We start from the raw sequence: 17,696 nt of genomic DNA on the forward strand, positions 1-17,696 counted from the left end.
TATTGCATGCATTCACAAGCGAATAAAACATCCACTAGATAATGTCTCTCCACAAACGCTACTTTCAAACAATATTTCTTTACAATATTTTTGAAAAATAAAAAAGCACTTGAAACAGAAAAGACAAATTATATTTCAAGTAGAGCTAATCTTAAACCGAGTTGGATGCAGAAAATATCAAATTTTAAATAAACTCGATATGAAACTCAACTAAAAATAAATATAGTTTAGGCCCGACGCTTGCCCAATGATCAACTCTATTTTCAATGATATGGTGCAAGTAGACAAGAACAATTTGCCTAACCATTTTTTCTTGTTTTCTTCGTTATTGCTTGTCCTTGACTTAGTGGATGGTAAATTATGTTGACCAATAAATTGATTTTAATAATAACAAAATATTCGAGTATATTACTAATGATTATGTGCTCTTAGAGTAGCTAAATTATTTTACAAGGAAGCTAGATGTATTTGAAGGGTTTAGGAAGCTTAAAAAAGCATTAAAGTCAAAATCTCAAAATTGAAAAAGTATCCGACAAGTTTTGTGGAGTTCTGCGGTGGATGAATCGGCTCCAAGAGGATAGGAGTCGGCTCCTAGAAGACCACAAGCTTAAACAGTAAAGCAATAAAATTCAAGGTCTTTGAAATCAACCCCAGATATAGAAGAGTTGACGCTAACATTCCAAGAGTCGACCCTGGCTATAGGAGTCGGTTGGCACAGGTCAGGAGTCAACCCCAATCAAGCAAGAAACGGTCTCAAAAAGCCATAAGGTGAAAATAGAAAAGGCTAAAAATTTTGGCACTTCAAGAGTTGATCACTATAGATCATAAGTCGACTTCTATAATTTAGGATTTGATCCCAAGGAGTTGACCCCAGGATGACCATGAGGTGAAGACAAAAGACTGTGATTTTCAGCTTATCAAGAGGAGACCCTCGATGACCAGGAGTCGACCCCTCTGCATATGACAGCTCAAACAACTAGTTTTCTAGTGAGCACAGTCCATATTTAATAACCTCCAATAACTATTTTCTGCCCTCCAACGGTTAAAAAAGCTCTTCCAACCATTGTTGAAGATATAAATACTTCCACATTCAATTAGAGAGTAAAGAGATTGAAGAGTTCGAAGGAAAAATAAGAAAACAAATGCCCAACATTGATTAACCTTCAACCACCATTTCTTGTGCATTAAGAGGATATTTCTATCTGAAGTATGTTGCAAAGAAAGCTTCCCTCCAACAAAACAAACAATGCTTCATTAGTTTTAATTCTACTCATTAAGGCGCATTTATTGTATTCATTGTTCTTCGAGTATTTTTTATTATATTTATGGGTGACAAGTTTCAAATATATTGAAACTTGAGGATAGGTTGATCCATACCTTGAAATGAAGTGTAAAGATTAGAAGTTTCAGCCAGTGGTATACATTTGTATTCATGATTATACGAATAATGGATTGGAAATTTCCAAAAAACCTTTGAGAAGTGGATGTAGATACTAAGTTTGGCACCAAACCACCATAAATTCTTTGTATTTGTAATATTATTAATTGTGTTGCTTGTTGCATTCATATATTAGTTAATTAGCTACACATATTTGCTATCTCACAACTCATATATTTTGAAAATTTTATTTTCTGCAATACATAGTTGTAAAAGTTTTTTGAAAATCAAGTTCACCCCTCCTCGGTTCCTTACCTGGGCAACATTATAAATAGGAGATAAGAAGTGGATAAACAAATCACACAACTCATCCAGAGCTAAGCATTGTCCAAGTCCAAGAGGAAACGCATTCGTCAATGTCGAGGGGAGAATGGGGGAAAATTCAAGTCAAAAAACCTTTAATCTTCTTCCTGAACTAGACATTTTACTTCTTACCAGCTCCCTCTAATACAATTGTTGTCCATACATTCACATTTGTTAGGTGATGCTTTACTAGCTCCCTCCAATACAATTGCTCCCTATATATTCACGTTTGTGAGATGAGGCTACTACCTCTATCACAACTAACCCTTTCCTAAAAATGAAATATAAAGTATTTTACCAAGAAACAGCCCTTGGCCTTGCCAAATCACTTTTTCTTCTCTCAACTTTCCTCTTTTCAGCCATTTCTGTCCTGCCAAGGACATCAAACAGTCAAGAGTTGGGCACTCAAAAAAATCCCTAGAATATGACACCAAGATGCATCCAAAGCATGAAATATGCAATTTACAGTAGCAAGATTTCAGACTCACCTTAGCAAAGTCATGCTGCTCACTTCTGAACCACCATAAGGTTGAAAGGGGGGTGGGTTGTGGAGAATTAGATGTATATACCGTATGATTTGTTCATACAACTGTTACCCTAGATAGAACTCAAAAGTCTATAACCTAGTCTTGTATACATACAACCTGATGCCCTTAGATCAATATAAAGCCACTATTCATCTTCTCCTCAAGAGCATTTAATTATCACATATAGTTCTCCTTAACATCAGCACCAGCTTTGTCTATTAGGAAGAATGCAGAGATCCTCTCTTCCTCCCAAAGAAAAGTTGGGACATAAGGATTTAAAATCAGTTGAGGCTAGATATGTCACCTGCATGGCGACTTTGGATTCCCACAATGCTTCTTTCACCTGCAAAATCATCTTTGCTTGTGGTAGACATGCAATTCAGTATACCTCCTATGTTCCCTTCATGAGGCAGGAGAGAGCAGAAATCAACAAGCAAAGTTGTGTGTCCAAAATAGGTGCACTCTTCCTTTCAGGCTCATAATTATGTTCTGAAGTCTAAAAGAGACCATCCAGGTTTTGATGGGGTGTTACTTGGAGCATCACCTCATGGTTGCTGGTAGGTGAAGACTTGAACATGCTGTCAACAGTAGGTGAGCTCTTCCATTCTAGTTCATATGCATGCAGTGGAGTTGAAAGGAGACCATTCACACTCAGATGAGATGTATCAGGCAGCGCCAAGCAGTTGCTGCTGGAGGAAAAGTTGAATATCTTTCTACTTTCATAGAAGTTAGTTTGATCAAGAAAATTTGGAGCAGTATACAAGGTTAGGGGCAAATGATCCATCTCACTTTCAGAACCAAAAGATAGCCCTGGCTCTTCAATGTCCTCATTCCATCCCAGTAACCGAGTAGTACACTGCTCTTTGACCAGCTCTAAATGCAATTCTTGACCGTGGAGATCACATAGCTTTGTTGAAGTTCTTTTGGTATAAGGCACAAGTGATTTCTCAGTGAAGGGGAGATAGGCAGAAAAAGCTCTAGGGATTGGGTAAACGAATTTGGGTAACATGTATTCAAATTCTGTGCTCCATTCAATAGCTGAGGTTGATCTGTTCTCAGCATGCAGATCTGAGCTTCCCGCTTCATCTAATACCCAATTGGATTGCTTGTTGCACTGAAACCCTGCTTCAATAGCATGCCAAGTAGGAGAAACCTGAATCTCAGAGTACTCCAGTGGAAAACTGATGCAATCATCTGTTCTCTTGCATTTATGAGCAAGCAAATCCGTTCTTGAGTGTTTTGTGGAAATAGTTGGAAAAAGGTTTCTTCCTGTTAACTCAAGCACTTCTTCCAAGGGACCATCAAACTTGGATGCAGCAAGTGACCGGCACCAGTCATTTGATACCTTCTGCACTGACTTTGTGAGTTTCTCATGCTGACATGGCATCAAATTTTTAGGTTAGCTGACAGTATCTTGAGTCACATGAACTGTTGATAATGCAATCAACCTTAAAGATAATTAAAATTATGAAGCAGACATAAAATAAACCATTCTATAATGAAATTGAAACTTCAAAGAGCATACGTCGCTCGATTTTCTCCCAGTGCCCAACCTATGCAGGAATTTGAAAATTGAATCTGATCTGAGAATATATTTTGTCAGATGATAATTTCACATATAAGATTGAAAAGGTAGACGAGGTTCCAAAAATATGCCACTAACCTATTTAGTCGTAATTCATCAATTTCCAGAGACAACGCCTGCAATGCTAACTGAAGTAGTTTACGCCTCTTTTCAGTAAAAATTCCACTGTGCTTGTATTTTCTTCCTAAGATTTTGAAAAATGATAATACTCAATTAGCATCTTCACCATGCTTCTAAGGCAAAACAGTCATAAAAAGATTTATTCACACATTATCATGTTTCTATTCAAACTTAAATTGCAACGATGTCGACAGATTATTTTCAGAAGAGTCAGTAGTTAATATATCAGGTAAAAAGAACAATGGCTTGCTCTGACCTCAAAAAATTTGTAAAAACTTCAACGATATGGCAGCATTTATGCCTACATTTACTAGCGGACATAAAATATTTATAAGTTCACTCTCGGCACATATATTGATAGTCACTTTTTCAAAAAAAAAGGAAAAGAAAAAAGAAGCAGAATCGATTATCTTCTTCATTTTGGGCACAATTTCATGGAAGCAGCAAAGGCGAGTCTTCTTTGCTTTGGCTCCACTTGTGCAACATAGACTGTGGTTGAGCTCTACGGTACAGTTCAGCTGCAGCTTTACGTGCATAAGAGGATTCCTGGTCAGCAGTTAATGTGCACAAAAACCAAAACACAACCCTAGGGCATTGGCTTCTTCACTTTAAAGTTGAATTTATCATTATATTTATTTTTATTGCATGAACCTAAGGTCTCTGGTCGAGTCTGCTTTCAAACAAATACTGGATAACATATGTAAAAAATCCAAGTACAATTGGTTTGGTTTTACCATCATCTGCTGCACTAGTATACATTCTTTGCATAACTAGCGAAAATATTAAGGCCCTATCTGGACAATCAGCTTTCCGTCAACATTATTTCTGATGGCACGTACGATAGTCACTGTGTGGCAGATATGAAAGAAAAGAGAAGCTGAGAGGAAGCCCACCGATCACACTCAGTCCCAATTTTTTTGGATAAATAGAATCCACTGAAAAGATTGAATTTGCTCAACCATCCTCTCCCGGGCCACACACACACAAAAAAAAAAAAAAGAAATCATGACGGGCGATTGATGGGCTCACATATCCATTAAACTTCTCCAGCCCAACTTGTCTCTAAACAGATAATTCCCCCGTCTGGATATTAAAAAGGGAGATGGATTTGTCAACATATAAAACAGGCCCTAAGACAAAGGATCCAGCATATAGTCCATGTGATCTGTGACCCTCTCCAAAATACATCATATGGCTTTCTCCATGACTTGGAACCTATTTAATTTAAGTTCGATCTTTGAATAAGGAGGTTATGATACATGAGGAAGATATAGTTAAATTATATGACATAGTATGATAACTGCAATGTGTAACTTTTAACTTCACCAAGCACCAAAGAGCCATGAAACAAATAACTTTTAACTTGCTGGCACAAACACAGACAGATTTAAGAATTGCTTAGTACATTACCTTTGTTAAAGACAAAGATCTAACTTTCATGCATAATCATGATCATGACCAAATGAGATTATACTCATGGGAAACACCATTCATCATCACATCAAATATCAATTAAATCAAAACCATTCATTTTTTTTCTCACCATAGTTCCATGACACCTCTGCAGGTGTGAATATGGACCTTTGAGAAATAGGCATGACACTATGAATGGGCAATGAGGATTTGTTCACATCATATTTGCATGTGACTAAGCTATTCAATGCTGCAAAGAGAAAGAGAAACAGTTAACTAGATAAATCTACAAGATGAAAAGGAAAGCTTGGTTAGATCTATAAATGCACCAGAGAAACCACTAGAATAGCTGAATTTAATGCTCACCACAATTTTCAGTAACCATAGCAGGTGTAAAAGAGGACCTTTCAGCAATAGGCGTGACATTTTGAAGAGGCAAAATGGACTTACTCATATCAGATTTGCATGTGCCTGAGTTATAGAAATCTGCAAAAGGGGAAAAGGCACACAATTAAATATATGACCTTCCATGTGCAATTTAATATGCAAGAACTGTTAAATGTTTTCTTTAAATGCAGAATGCCATACTAGGAAAAACAAAAGGAACATCAAATTCCATTTGAAAGGCTAGAAGCCAAAGTAATACATATGTGAACCTACTTGCCACACCATCCCTTTCTTTGGATGTCTTCAAATTGATTTCTTGCACAGGAGCTTCATAAGAACAACATTTATGACCAGCTTCTTCATGTAGTTTTTTAAAATACTTGTACTCGGAAGTCTTTGCACGATCAGCTGCCAACATTTTTTTTAAGTTAAACAGAAAATTCAAGCTATGAATAGATAACTAATCCAATACCCAGAATTATATTGAAAAGAACAACTAAAGTTCCATTTTAGCATACTATGAAATATCAAATATAGCATAATACTTATTCTCAAATGCAGGCCTTGATGCAACATTAGGGTTGCTCCATCATGACCTAGGTGTCATGGCTTTGAAACATAGAAATAGCCTCCCTGCATGTGGGGCTAAGGCTGAGTGCCTTTTGGCACCATGCAGGAAGGCTACAAGCCCTTTGGCTGGTGTCAAAGGGCATAATAACAAGTGGCCAGCATGATGTCTGAAGTGGCATGGTGACGCCTGCCATGGTGCCCCAAAGCAAACAAAGAAGTCTAAACCATGCTGCGTTGACATGGGCCAGCATCAGTTAATACCTTTTGATAAGCTCTATACAGTACATAGGGATTTGCTCCAGTGCAATCCTCTAAGCCTAAGCTGAAAGCCCATTTTACATCCTCTTTTAGAGTAAATAGCATAGTTTCCCTTTGTTGACCCACAAACCACTTCTAATTCTTCACACACAAAAGACCATGTCAATTCCTAGTGGATTATGGATAAACAACAATACTTGGGGACCAATGCAGGGGAATGAATGAAGAACTTTCTATTTAAGAAGCTTTATTATTTTATTTATGGTCATATGCAGCATCATAAATCTTTAGATTCTAAAAACATTTGGGTTATAGTTGACAGTGGGGATTCAAGGGATTTAATAAAAAATGGCATCAACTAAGCTATGTCTGCAAAGTAATTGTCATATAAAATGACCTTTTTTCCCTTGTTTTAAAAACTAGGACAAGAGCAAGCCTGACCAAAAATATTATAATCTCCAAGTTTTTTTAATGTTTTATTACACAATAAACAGCCTATAATATTAGAAAGTTGATATATTTGTCTTCATGTGATGGTAAAATTGAGAAAAGAAACGTACTATCAGGTTTAAGTTGACCAATATTTCCGTTATAATTTGTACGATACTCATATAAGCAAAGGAATATGCTTGTAATATGGGAACGTACAACTTGGAGACCGAGTTGTTTCCGTCTTTACTGAACATGCACTCTTTTCACAACTTAGTTCTTGAACACTAAGAGAATCTGCAAACTTCACCTTTTTCCTTCTGCTCATACCTTTTAGCAAACAGTCCCTTTCAATTAGATGAAACACAGGTTGAGAAATAATAATATATGCAATATAACAGCAATCAAAACCAAGATCTTGACCTCCTATCTCATAATATTCTGTTTATCAATAAATATGCAAGTAAAAGTTTATTCAACAGTTAATGGTCCAGCAATTTTAACTGCAAAGTTTATCGCTGATACTATCATTTTTCAACATGTTCATGTAATTGAATAGAGCATTGCGGAACAGGGTAGAAAGAATGAATTTCTCATTTGACAGTTTCCTGAATGTAATTTAATGCACTACCTGATATAAGCAGTTGGATTCTTACATGTCAATTGCATATCTAATCCTGTCGCACTCTTTAAACAACATATTAGATCTTGTTACAACATATTTCTTGTTCAATGTGTGATGAAGAAGGTAAAAAGTAGCAGGGAGGTTGTTTTTTTACTTTAAGTTTTGTCCATGCGGACAAAAGGCACATTAATCTTCAGATTAGTTAGCTGGCTGTTTAATGGAAGGAAGAAATGTATCATGAGCATATATGAACAAGTACAGAAAATAAAAAGTAGAAATTTTAAATCACGTCATATGCATACCACATAGGTTGGTCAAATCTTCTGCTGGAGCAAAACAAGGAAAGATTGACATGATATTTTGAAATGTTGTTGGCATATAAAGATCTTATACGTGGTGAATGCAAAGAGGTAGCCATAGATCGGAATAATTTGTGAATATGGATTTGTAAACCTCATCACATGTAGTTGGACAAGGTTTGATGGCTATGGTTGCACTTACAGAGACTAAAGTAGGGATAACATAGAAGCCATGATGAAACAAAACAGAGAACTATAGCAAGGATAAACAATGAAGGCTTTCTGACCGCATGCAAACTAATAGCTAGAAAAATAAGTTACTTGCAAAAGATACTAAATACTAATTTTTTTTAAAAAAATAGAAGAATAAATCAATGAATGGATGAATTGCATGTATGTTTGTGAATGCATGTGTGCATATGTCTTAGAGCAAAGTCTAGCACCTTTCAACCCTCTTCTCTTCCTCCTCCTATTCTTCCTGCTTCAGCGCAGCACCTCCCATCTTTTTTCCTTCCCTCTTCACCAATCTTTTTCAGTGGCCTCTCTCCTTTAGCACTAATATAACTAAAAAAATTGAGTAGCTTTGGCATTTGGTGGTCGCATAGTGTGAGGGTTACAGGACAGCCCACCTTAAAAGATGAACAAGAAAGAAACTAAAAATTGGCCAGGACATAAGCCCCATAGTTTCAGAACATACTTATTAAAGAATTAAGTGTTGAACTTTAACTTTATATGTCAAGAGATCATCGCCCTCAATAAAGAATCAACTTTATGGATTCACCAGTTGCTTAAATTCGATAAAACTAGACAAGGTACAAATAAGACTATCAAAAAAACATCACAAAATAGATTGCATAAGTCTAAATCTAACCAAAAAGGCCAATTTGAAAACCTAATTCCAGCTGACACCCAACAATGAGACATCAATTGATTCACTTCATAAAACTTCACAATCAAAGCATTATAGAATCAAGGGAGCTTCTTGAATCCTTTACTTATCTTTCAGCTTGGACATATTATTAAAGGTGTTAAACTTAGGTTAAACATTGGTATCAGAGGACCACAGAGTTTAAGATGGAAGGGTGTTTACAATGATTGTGAAAAATAAAAATGAACAAAAAAAAGGGCCAAGAGCCAAAAGTAGTGTCAGAAGTGAGGAATAACAAGATTCTCAAAGGTAGATTTAGGAGGAACATGATGAACTGATAATTGTTATACATGATAACAAGAATCTTTCTTCAACAACCAGCTTAACAATGGCAAATCTAGGTGAGCAAGGGAAACCCTACGAAGCAACTAACCTCATACAAGATCAAACTTAGCAAATTGGACCCAAGTACTAAAGTAACGGCTCTTGAATAATGCCAAAGACAGAAAAAGGTGCATAGAACTCTTGACTTGGCTGCATTCCTTGCTAAGAAAAATAAACATGCTGGCAACTAATACTATTAACTTGACTTGATACATAACAACCAGAACCAGGTAACAACTTCTATCAGATGAGCAGTCATATTATCGTATAGAAAATGAGGTGAATTTGATAATTATTAGCCAGCATAATAGCTCCAAATGTTCATTGCATGATATTGGCCGTTGCAGCAACAAATCATCAATCCGGTAACACAGGTTATTTCCATTCCTGCATATGTTTAAAATCTCCTGATTTATATTATGTCATCAACAAGCTATATATCACTTATGAAAAGTCAAATAAATCCCAATAACTATCAACAATGTTAATTTGGACTGCAGTTTGCTGTAGGATGCTGAAAAGCTGAATAAAGAAACATTTTCAAGCATTATCAACCAGTGTATTTAGAGGGCCTGACTTAGTAGCTAAACTAAGAAAACAACACACGGTTGCATTAAGGGCCAGTCAAAGTCTCAACTCGGGCTTTGGTATTCAATCCATAAACAATAACTGGAATTTGGCGACAATCTCATTAACACTGTAAAGAGGGTACCGGAACCGTAAAATTCAGTGGCCAACGTCATCAATAAACGGGTTGACCTTCCTTCGACAATCTAATTAGCAACGGTGTTATGGATCTTCCGTCACAAATTCCACCTGTTTGCCCCCAGGCATCACTGTTCTCATTCTCAACCCTTCCGCACAAAGTTCAAACCCCATTCTTTATCTCAACCACCTCCCATCTTTTTTCCAGATATCACAACTACTTGATCATATTAAACGAAACCCCTCCAATAAACTTCCATCCGCTTTAATTGAATCAGTCTTCAGCTCTCCCTACCTTACAGAGATCAAAGCAAGAAACTAATCCAGAATCGATCCCAATTCAAATAAAGAAAATAATTTACTTTCGTGTTACATAAAGTCGCTATCAGAATCTGTTAGTAAATCAAAATGTCCAAAAAGCAAAGCAAGAATTCGAAAGATTGAGATCCTTACCGGAGTCGCAGTAAACCCTAGAATTTGGGGAGGTGTTGGAGCCCGGAGCGGCTCGCGAGCGTTTGAGAGACGGTTTACAATACCGAGGCTCCATCGTTCTCCGCCAACTCGAATGACCCTTTTGCGCGCCAAAAAAAAAGAGAGCTCTGAGATCCAGATTGAGTCGGTCAGGGTTGGGGATACTTTTTCCCGAATTATCAAAAATCACAAATCCAGATAATCAAATTAACTAAGAATTAAAAAATAGTTATGTAACTTACCTGCTGTTTTATTCACAGCTAATTGAGAAAATCAAGGATTAAGAATTAATGATTTTATGTTATCCAAAAGGATCACTAGATACATTGTGAATTAGCTCACTAAATTGAATTATGTGTAAAAGCTTCCAAAAACTATAAATTCCCCATGTGACATTTAATTTTAGTGTATTTTTTGTTGAATTAACTAATTTTTAGAGATTATTGAGGGTGTGCACCATCCTTAAAAGGATTTACTGCACCCCAATGATATTTAGGTTTAATGACATTTCAGTTTCAAAGTAAGTCGATCAGAATAAAAGTTTCATTTTCAAATAAAATTTTGGTCGAGTGTATTTTCAAATCTAGAAGAAACTAGGCAATGAAACTAGGCATTGCAACATCAATCAAAGTTGGTACGATATTGAGATTTAGCTCTGTAATGATTTTATGTTTTCTGTAATATTTTTATCCATTTATTTTAGTAAACTTCTAATCTTTTGTAACTAAAAGAAGAATTCAATTCAAATTTGGGGACTCAGATCTCATTAGCATAAAAAAAATTATTGTAACTTGATATTATCACATTAATGAAAGCAAAAATGGTCTATAACCTTGCTTTGAGTGGCTTGAAAGAATTACATCGCTCTCTTTGATGAAATTACCATATTTTGTTGTTGATAATAATTTTTGCATACATTTTATTTTTGCTTTTCCTTCTATATAATCTATTTAGGAAACAGAAAATGGCCCACGTGTGCTAGCATGCTGGATTAACTCAATTGACGAATGTGTGTATGTCAATTATCAATTGATGAGCAATTAAGAATCAAATTATGTGGATTCAATGCCTTATATAAGAGGGCTGCGCAATTGCAAGATCTCAAGTGGTAGTGATGGCTAGAGCAATTGACAAAATAAGAACAACAAAATTTTTAGTTGAAAAATAAAGATGAGTATTTGAAACATCATTCATATAAAATAAAATATAAAATAAATCTAATCTCAAAGTATAATCACATTTCATCTTTTACTTTTGAAACAATAGTCACAAACTAGGTATGTGAGAGCAACTTATTTGGCAATGAAGAATTACAATGCAGAAAAATATTAGTAAAACATATACTATTTTAAGAAATAATAGGCCAGGGAAAAAAGAATGATCAAAAACTTTTTCAATCATTCAAATAACATTGCTAGAGTTTAGAACATTAGAAGAATACGGCATTACATTATAAGATAAAATGGAGTCACAGAATATAACGCACCTATTAATGCATCTCACAATGTATAAGTATGAAGCAGTAGGTTATTGCAAACAGCTGAATGTAAAAATAAAAGCTATCTTTCTCCATGTCGTCAGCCTTTGTCCAAATATCCATTTGGCAATGTGGACCAAGGTCAAAGTCATTATTTTGTGATATAAAGCATGAAGAGAAATATCAAAGTGGAACTTATCCACTGATCCTATTGACTTGATCGATCAACTGATTTGTTAGAAACACAAAGTATTTTGAAATCATAATTTTCAGCCAATTTAATCAAGACCAACTCATGGCAAAGTATTGGCCAAGCCACTCCGACTTTGCCAAGTTTTGATACAGATAGCTAAATTTGGAGTCGAAGTCAAAAACTAAAATTGCTTATTTTTAATGAATAGAAATGGAAAGAACTGAGGGCATTTTTGGTCAGGAGGAGTTGGGCTCTGAAATGAGAATAAGAATAACTCCCGTTTCAACTTTTTGATTAGAGAAGTCTCATTCTCATTCTAATTTCAAAGAAAAATAGAAATACCCCAATCTCCCAAAATCCAATCTTGACTTTTTCCTACTATTCAAATCTCATTCCGATCCCAATTCCAGTCACAAACCTAATACGTCTGAGAATATAGCCATTTTGATTCCTATTCTGAACCATTCCGATTCCGATTCTAATTCCGGTTGCGAACCAAATGCAAATGATTCAAGTCAGATCAGGTGGCCTGCAAGATTGAACACTAGGTTACCATGCCTTTGGAAAGCAAGGTTGATTCTTTTTATTCCTCAGCTCTCTCTCATCTTGTGAGGGTGTAATTATAAGCATATGAGTACTCCTCTTATGCTGATACCATCTTTCTTTCTAAAAGAACTATCCAGCCAAGATTCATGTACACTGGTTCAGTGACCTGGAAAAGGTCATCATGTATGCTTTGAGGAAGCTTATTATCGTGTTAGATGCAATGGTTTAACACTGGATTTTTCAATTTGAAGACTTGATATCAAGTCATTAACTTTTCTGTCATTTCTATATTTTGGAGGATGACCATGAGTTTTATTTTAAACATGTACTAATTTTTTTTTCAGCACTATCTTATTTTTCAGGGCTGCCAATATATCAGGCTTGTCCAAGATGCCTGAGTGATCTGACCTAACAAACTGGGTCAGGCCAATTTTAGGCCTAACTCAGTTTTAGCCCAAACAAACTCAAAAGGACCCAGAATCTAGTCGGGCTTGGACCCATTGACATATCTATTATTTTTAAATTAAACATTTGCTTTCAATATGTGTCCAATCTTAAATCATACCAGTGCCAGAGAATGGCCAATAAGAATAAACGACCAGTTGAAACTCTTCCAAATCTTGCTACTTGTTTGGGACCTGATTTGTATCAGCCTTTAACCTAAAGCGTATTGAGTATGTATAGATCACCCTTAGAACTGACAGACCTCATGACATCTTATCTATTCCAGCCCTAACACAGATATAGAACTGAATTCTCTGATGGTCTAGCTCCTTACATGCTTTCAAGTTGAGGGGTATTAGAATGGTCCTCACCTATGAACGGAGGGTTACCTCATTGGTCATACCCCTTGGCCTAGTAGTTTGGTAGAATTCACATCTTCGCATGTCAAAAAGTAAAAAGAAAAAAAGAATGGAAACTCTATAAAAAATAGAAGGAAAAAAAAGTATGCAAAGAGCTAGAGTGATAACCATCGTAATAAACATGTAAAGAACTAAGACCGACCTTTAGGTTTTACACCATCTAAGTTAGGCATGCCACTAATGGAAAGTGGGCAATCGCCTTTCAAGATCTCTATTTGTTTGGTCTAGGTCTGGATCCACAGCCGTGCTCCTTTTGTACTGTACAACTCTCGGCCATCATGACAGATGGCTGTCAAATAGAATGCAGCAAGTCATATTGCTTTACATGCTATATACAATGCATCATTTTTGAATGCTAGAAAACAACAATAAAATTGGCAATCGCCTTTCAGGATCCCTATTTGTTTCGTATCCATATCCATAGTGCACCATTTTTGAATGCCAGAAGGCAATCCATAATTCCATATCCATAATTTGAATGCCAGAGGGCTATACAACTCTCTATAGTACAAAACATGCATCAAGAGGATTTCAACTAGTTTGTTTCCACCTATAAATGGCAAACGAACGGCTGCTCGAAGGATTACCAATTTTGTGAAATTCATTCATTATTGGATAGCAAACCAGTTGCTGGTCCGGAGCTTCCTACCTATGTGAATCCTGGTTTACTAGTTAGATGGCAAACAACTAGGCACAAATGGGATTCTCTATTGCATGAGTTCTTGTGCACTAGTGAATGGGTAGCTGCCCATGCCACCAAGATGGTATCCTAGTGATAAGAGGACGATAATTCCGCCCAAGTTGCTCGGGTTCGAAACGCGCGGACGTCGATTAAATTAGGGGACCGGATGTCCCACGCCCGGATGACTTGCTGGTGGTTATGTTTTTCTTCCACTTGTACCAAGATGGCGCTGGGGTGACGTACCTATACGTGAGGCGGTGAGCCCACGGGTCAGGGAAGGCACGCGAAATCTGCGACCTGTATCGAACATTTTCTGGTAGAAGGGGGGCCTAGTGGGAGCTGCTACGCGGGTGGGCTGGTCCCTCCCCCTCCCCTCCTATCTTCCACCCAAAAAAAAAAAAAAAAAAAAAAAGGTAGCTGCCCATGGGATTACCCTTCACATGAATTGTGATGAATTGGTGAATAACGAATGGACGGCCACCCGATGCTTCTTGTATGCATGAATTTTGGAGCCCTGGTGACGAATGGACGTGCTCGTGAATCGCAAATGGCAGCCACCATGGGATTTCCATGCACAACTGGACATTTAAGACCTAACAACCATTTTGTTTCTTGGAGCACATATGTTTAATTGTTTCTCTCCTTTTCTTTTAGTTTTTGTATACAAGCAAAATTAATTCAAAAGATTTGGCTATGCAGAGTGATGAACTACTACGTTTAACTAGCAAGAGCAAAATTTGATGTGAGAATTTCCTTGCTACCACCTTGTGTGTTAGGTAAGTATTTCCCTATTTACCATGGTGTATGGTGAGAGCTGTATGGATGGCCTTGTCTACTTTATTTTTAATATAAAGTGAAAATGACCAACTACTGGCAATGCTCGGGGATTATAAAAGATTAGAATATTGATCATTAACATCCATCTAAGGTACCAAGGTTTGGTTTCCAGAAGGTATAGATTTTTTTTTCATTAAAAATTCATTAATCATATATTTTAATATGTTTCAGAAAGTTATGGGCTTCTTGCTGGTGTTAAATAACAAAACTCAAAAGTATTGCTGCAAGTAGACTAATTCACAACCACCGCAACAAGCAGTCCATTGACTATTATTAGCATTGCGATTACCCGAACGGGGTCCTGCTATGTTATTTGAAAACTAAAGACTTCAGATTTAAGTCTCCAATAATACATCTTGAAGAATTTGAACCTCGATAACTATAGTATTAGGTGATCGCTCTCGCAACTCTCTCAAAAGAAACTCCCATCTTAGTTATACTTATCATAAACAATGATTAGGTAATACTATAGGACTAAGTATAACCAAAAGTGATATTATAGTGAATGTTAAAATGGTGAAGAATTTTGAGATCAATAATATGCTCAAATTTTGTCATGATATAATGTAATATGTTATAAGGCAAATGTTTGGAATTGATCATGATATATGTTGGAGACCAAAGCTTGAAGCCAGTCACAGTTTTCCCTTGCATGAGCCACGCGCATGCATCGTAAAGCAAATCTTTTTTTTTTAAGATCCTTATGAGAATGAGTAATGCTAAATACTTTTGACTAGAAACGAGCTTGATCAAAGGTGTAGCTAAATACGTTCATGTCGTTTACTAAGAATTTTAGAGGGGGGGGAATGGGAACATTGCGGCCCCATCGGTCTGGCCGGTTTGACCGGAGGCACGACCAAAGAAGCATAGCACGCACAGGCGCAGAAGATCACCTTGAAATCACACCGCCGGCCGTTGATCAGCGCAATCGAAGCGTCTGAGCACCCACCACCTCCACGAACTCATCCAGTGCCCTCAGCGACGCCCCCTTGACCCCGCCGGACTCCGACACCGCCGCCTCCAGCTCCGCCGCGACCTCCCTCGCCCTCCGTCGTATGTCCCTCCCCTTCTCCCCCTCCTCCATCAACTCCGCCACCGCCGCCGCCGCCTCCGCCGCACTCCCCACCTCCATGCACACCCCGAGCTCCTCCTTCATCAGCTTCGCGTTGCAGAACTGCTCGCCCCCCAGTGGCCACGCGATCACCGGCACCCCGTGCCGCATGCTCTCCAACGACGAGTTCCACCCGCAGTGGCTCACGAACGCCCCCGTCGCCGCGTGGGCTAGAATCTCGATTTGCGGGACCCAACCCCTGACCACCAGTCCGTCTCCCTCTCCCACGACCCCTTCCGGCGCCTGGTCCGCCGCCGGCGCCGCCCAGAGGAACGGCCGCCCCTGCCCCTCCAGCGCCGCTGCAAGAGCCGCCGCCTCCCCGGCCGGCAGCCGGTTCTGCGATCCGAACGACACGTACGCCACCGACCCCCGCGGGTGCCGGTCCAGCCAAGCTCGGCAAACCGGCTGCCGGGTCGGCGGCGCCTCCGTCCTTCACGCCGCGGCCGGCGGGAGGCTTCGGCGCGGCGGCGAAGAGGGGGCCCACCGCGAAGACAGGCAGGCCGGAGGAACTAGCCCAGGCGTCGAGAAAGGGCTTCTCGAGGGCGTCAGCGGTGTTCCAGAGTGCGGCGCCGGAGCCGCGGGCAGAGATCGGCTTGGCGGCGGACGAAGACGGCGGGTGGAGTGGTCGGGGGAGGCGGCGGAGAGCATGTTGCGGGAGAGCTGAGAGCGGCGGACGGCGACGCCGGGGAGGTCCGGGACGGCGAACTCGTCGGCGTCGGAGGCGGCGTGGGGGAGATAGCTCCAAATATAATTATAAATCGACATGGCGAAGGGCCCGGAGGTGTAAAGGACGGCGTGGAAGACGCCGAGGGATTGGGCAACGGGGACGGTCCAGGGGAGGAACATGTCGGCGATGACGCAGAGGAGGGGAGGGTCGGCGCCACCAGCGCCGGCGGCGGAGAGGTCGGAGAGGAGGCGGTGGAAGTGAGGTTGGAGGGAGTAGGTGGCGTGGTTGAAGGGGGTAACGAGGTGGGCGGGGAGGGCGAAGGTGGTGTCGGCGTCGGGGGGGAGGCCATGGTCGGAAGGGCGGAAGGGGATGGCGGCGAGGCGGAGGGAGGGGAAGAGGTCGTGGGGGAAGAGGCGGCGGAGGTGGGGGAGGTTGCCGGTGGTGGGTGACGAGGGTGAGGGTGAGACCGGGGTGGCGGGCGGCGAGGAGGCGGGCGAGGTCGAGGCAGGGGTTCATGTGGCCCTGAGCCAAGAACGGGAACAGAACTATGTTCCCTTTCGCTGCCATCGTCGACGCTCGAGAAACGAAGAGCTGAGGCGGAAAACAGCGGAGCCTTCTTCCAGGGAACTTTACACTCATCACAGAGAGTATAAGAGTTTTGTGCGTAAGTGCAACGTAACCATTCATTAGGGTATATTCCATGATACATCATGGAAAGTTATATTTTTCTTTTTGTATTTAAATGATATTAGTAGATGATGAAAAGGTGATTTTGCTGGATGATGCATTTTCTTATCGAGACTGATATTTTTAAAGGATCGGGCCTTTTCACATGTCTGGTTGTCCATTTAATATTTTTTAAAATCCTTTCTTTTTTTTAAGATCTAGGGTCACTACATAACAAGGTCAAATTGTCCTTACTGATGCCTCAGTTTTTT

At 39.2% G+C, this 17,696-nt stretch overlaps 2 protein-coding genes across 4 annotated transcripts; one reads left to right on the forward strand and one right to left on the reverse strand.

Annotated features, from left to right (window-relative positions):
- Positions 1-1,815: 1,815 nt before the first annotated feature.
- Positions 1,816-10,523, reverse strand: LOC103723697. Of its 3 annotated transcripts, none has more exons than XM_017846775.3 (9): positions 10,365-10,523; positions 7,250-7,360; positions 6,047-6,181; positions 5,753-5,872; positions 5,517-5,636; positions 3,932-4,037; positions 3,794-3,851; positions 2,230-3,643; positions 1,816-2,111 (listed from the first exon to the last, which is right to left on the reverse strand). In XM_017846775.3, the coding sequence occupies exons 1-8, from the start codon at positions 10,456-10,458 to the stop codon at positions 2,765-2,767; spliced, it is 1,623 nt and encodes a 540-aa protein (XP_017702264.2). In that variant the 5' UTR covers positions 10,459-10,523; the 3' UTR covers positions 1,816-2,111; positions 2,230-2,764. The 3 variants fall into 3 exon arrangements, with proteins under 3 accessions (XP_017702264.2, XP_038975724.1, XP_038975725.1); XM_039119796.1 differs by having other exon boundaries at positions 1,817-2,111; positions 7,250-7,377; positions 10,365-10,442; XM_039119797.1 differs by lacking the exon at positions 7,250-7,360 and having other exon boundaries at positions 1,817-2,111; positions 10,365-10,522.
- Positions 10,524-16,110: 5,587 nt separating this feature from the next.
- LOC120106742 (spidroin-1-like) lies at positions 16,111-17,207 on the forward strand. The gene is made up of 2 exons (XM_039119799.1): positions 16,111-16,735; positions 16,864-17,207. Exons 1-2 carry the CDS (start codon positions 16,111-16,113, stop codon positions 17,205-17,207), a joined length of 969 nt encoding a protein of 322 aa, XP_038975727.1.
- Positions 17,208-17,696: the final 489 nt, after the last annotated feature.

The sequence above is a fragment of the Phoenix dactylifera genome, unplaced genomic scaffold (genome assembly GCF_009389715.1).
Source record: "Phoenix dactylifera cultivar Barhee BC4 unplaced genomic scaffold, palm_55x_up_171113_PBpolish2nd_filt_p 000616F, whole genome shotgun sequence".
In the NCBI taxonomy this organism is placed as follows: domain Eukaryota; kingdom Viridiplantae; phylum Streptophyta; class Magnoliopsida; order Arecales; family Arecaceae; genus Phoenix; species Phoenix dactylifera.

What these genes read in the sequence shown, in the direction of transcription:
- LOC103723697 (XM_017846775.3), bottom strand. Translation starts at nt 10,458, where the DNA reads ATGGAGCCTCGGTATTGTAAACCGTCTCTCAAACGCTCGCGAGCCGCT. An exon ending in TATGGTTACTGAAAATTGTG is followed by an intron (nt 5,637 to 5,752) that starts GTGAGCATTAAA and finishes TTCTCTTTGCAG; the next exon opens with CATTGAATAGCTTAGTCACA. An exon ending in GATGAATTACGACTAAATAG is followed by an intron (nt 3,852 to 3,931) that starts GTTAGTGGCATA and finishes ATATATTCTCAG; the next exon opens with ATCAGATTCAATTTTCAAAT.
- LOC120106742 (XM_039119799.1), top strand. Translation starts at nt 16,111, where the DNA reads ATGCACACCCCGAGCTCCTCCTTCATCAGCTTCGCGTTGCAGAACTGC. An exon ending in GTCGGGGGAGGCGGCGGAGA is followed by an intron (nt 16,736 to 16,863) that starts GCATGTTGCGGG and finishes GACATGGCGAAG; the next exon opens with GGCCCGGAGGTGTAAAGGAC.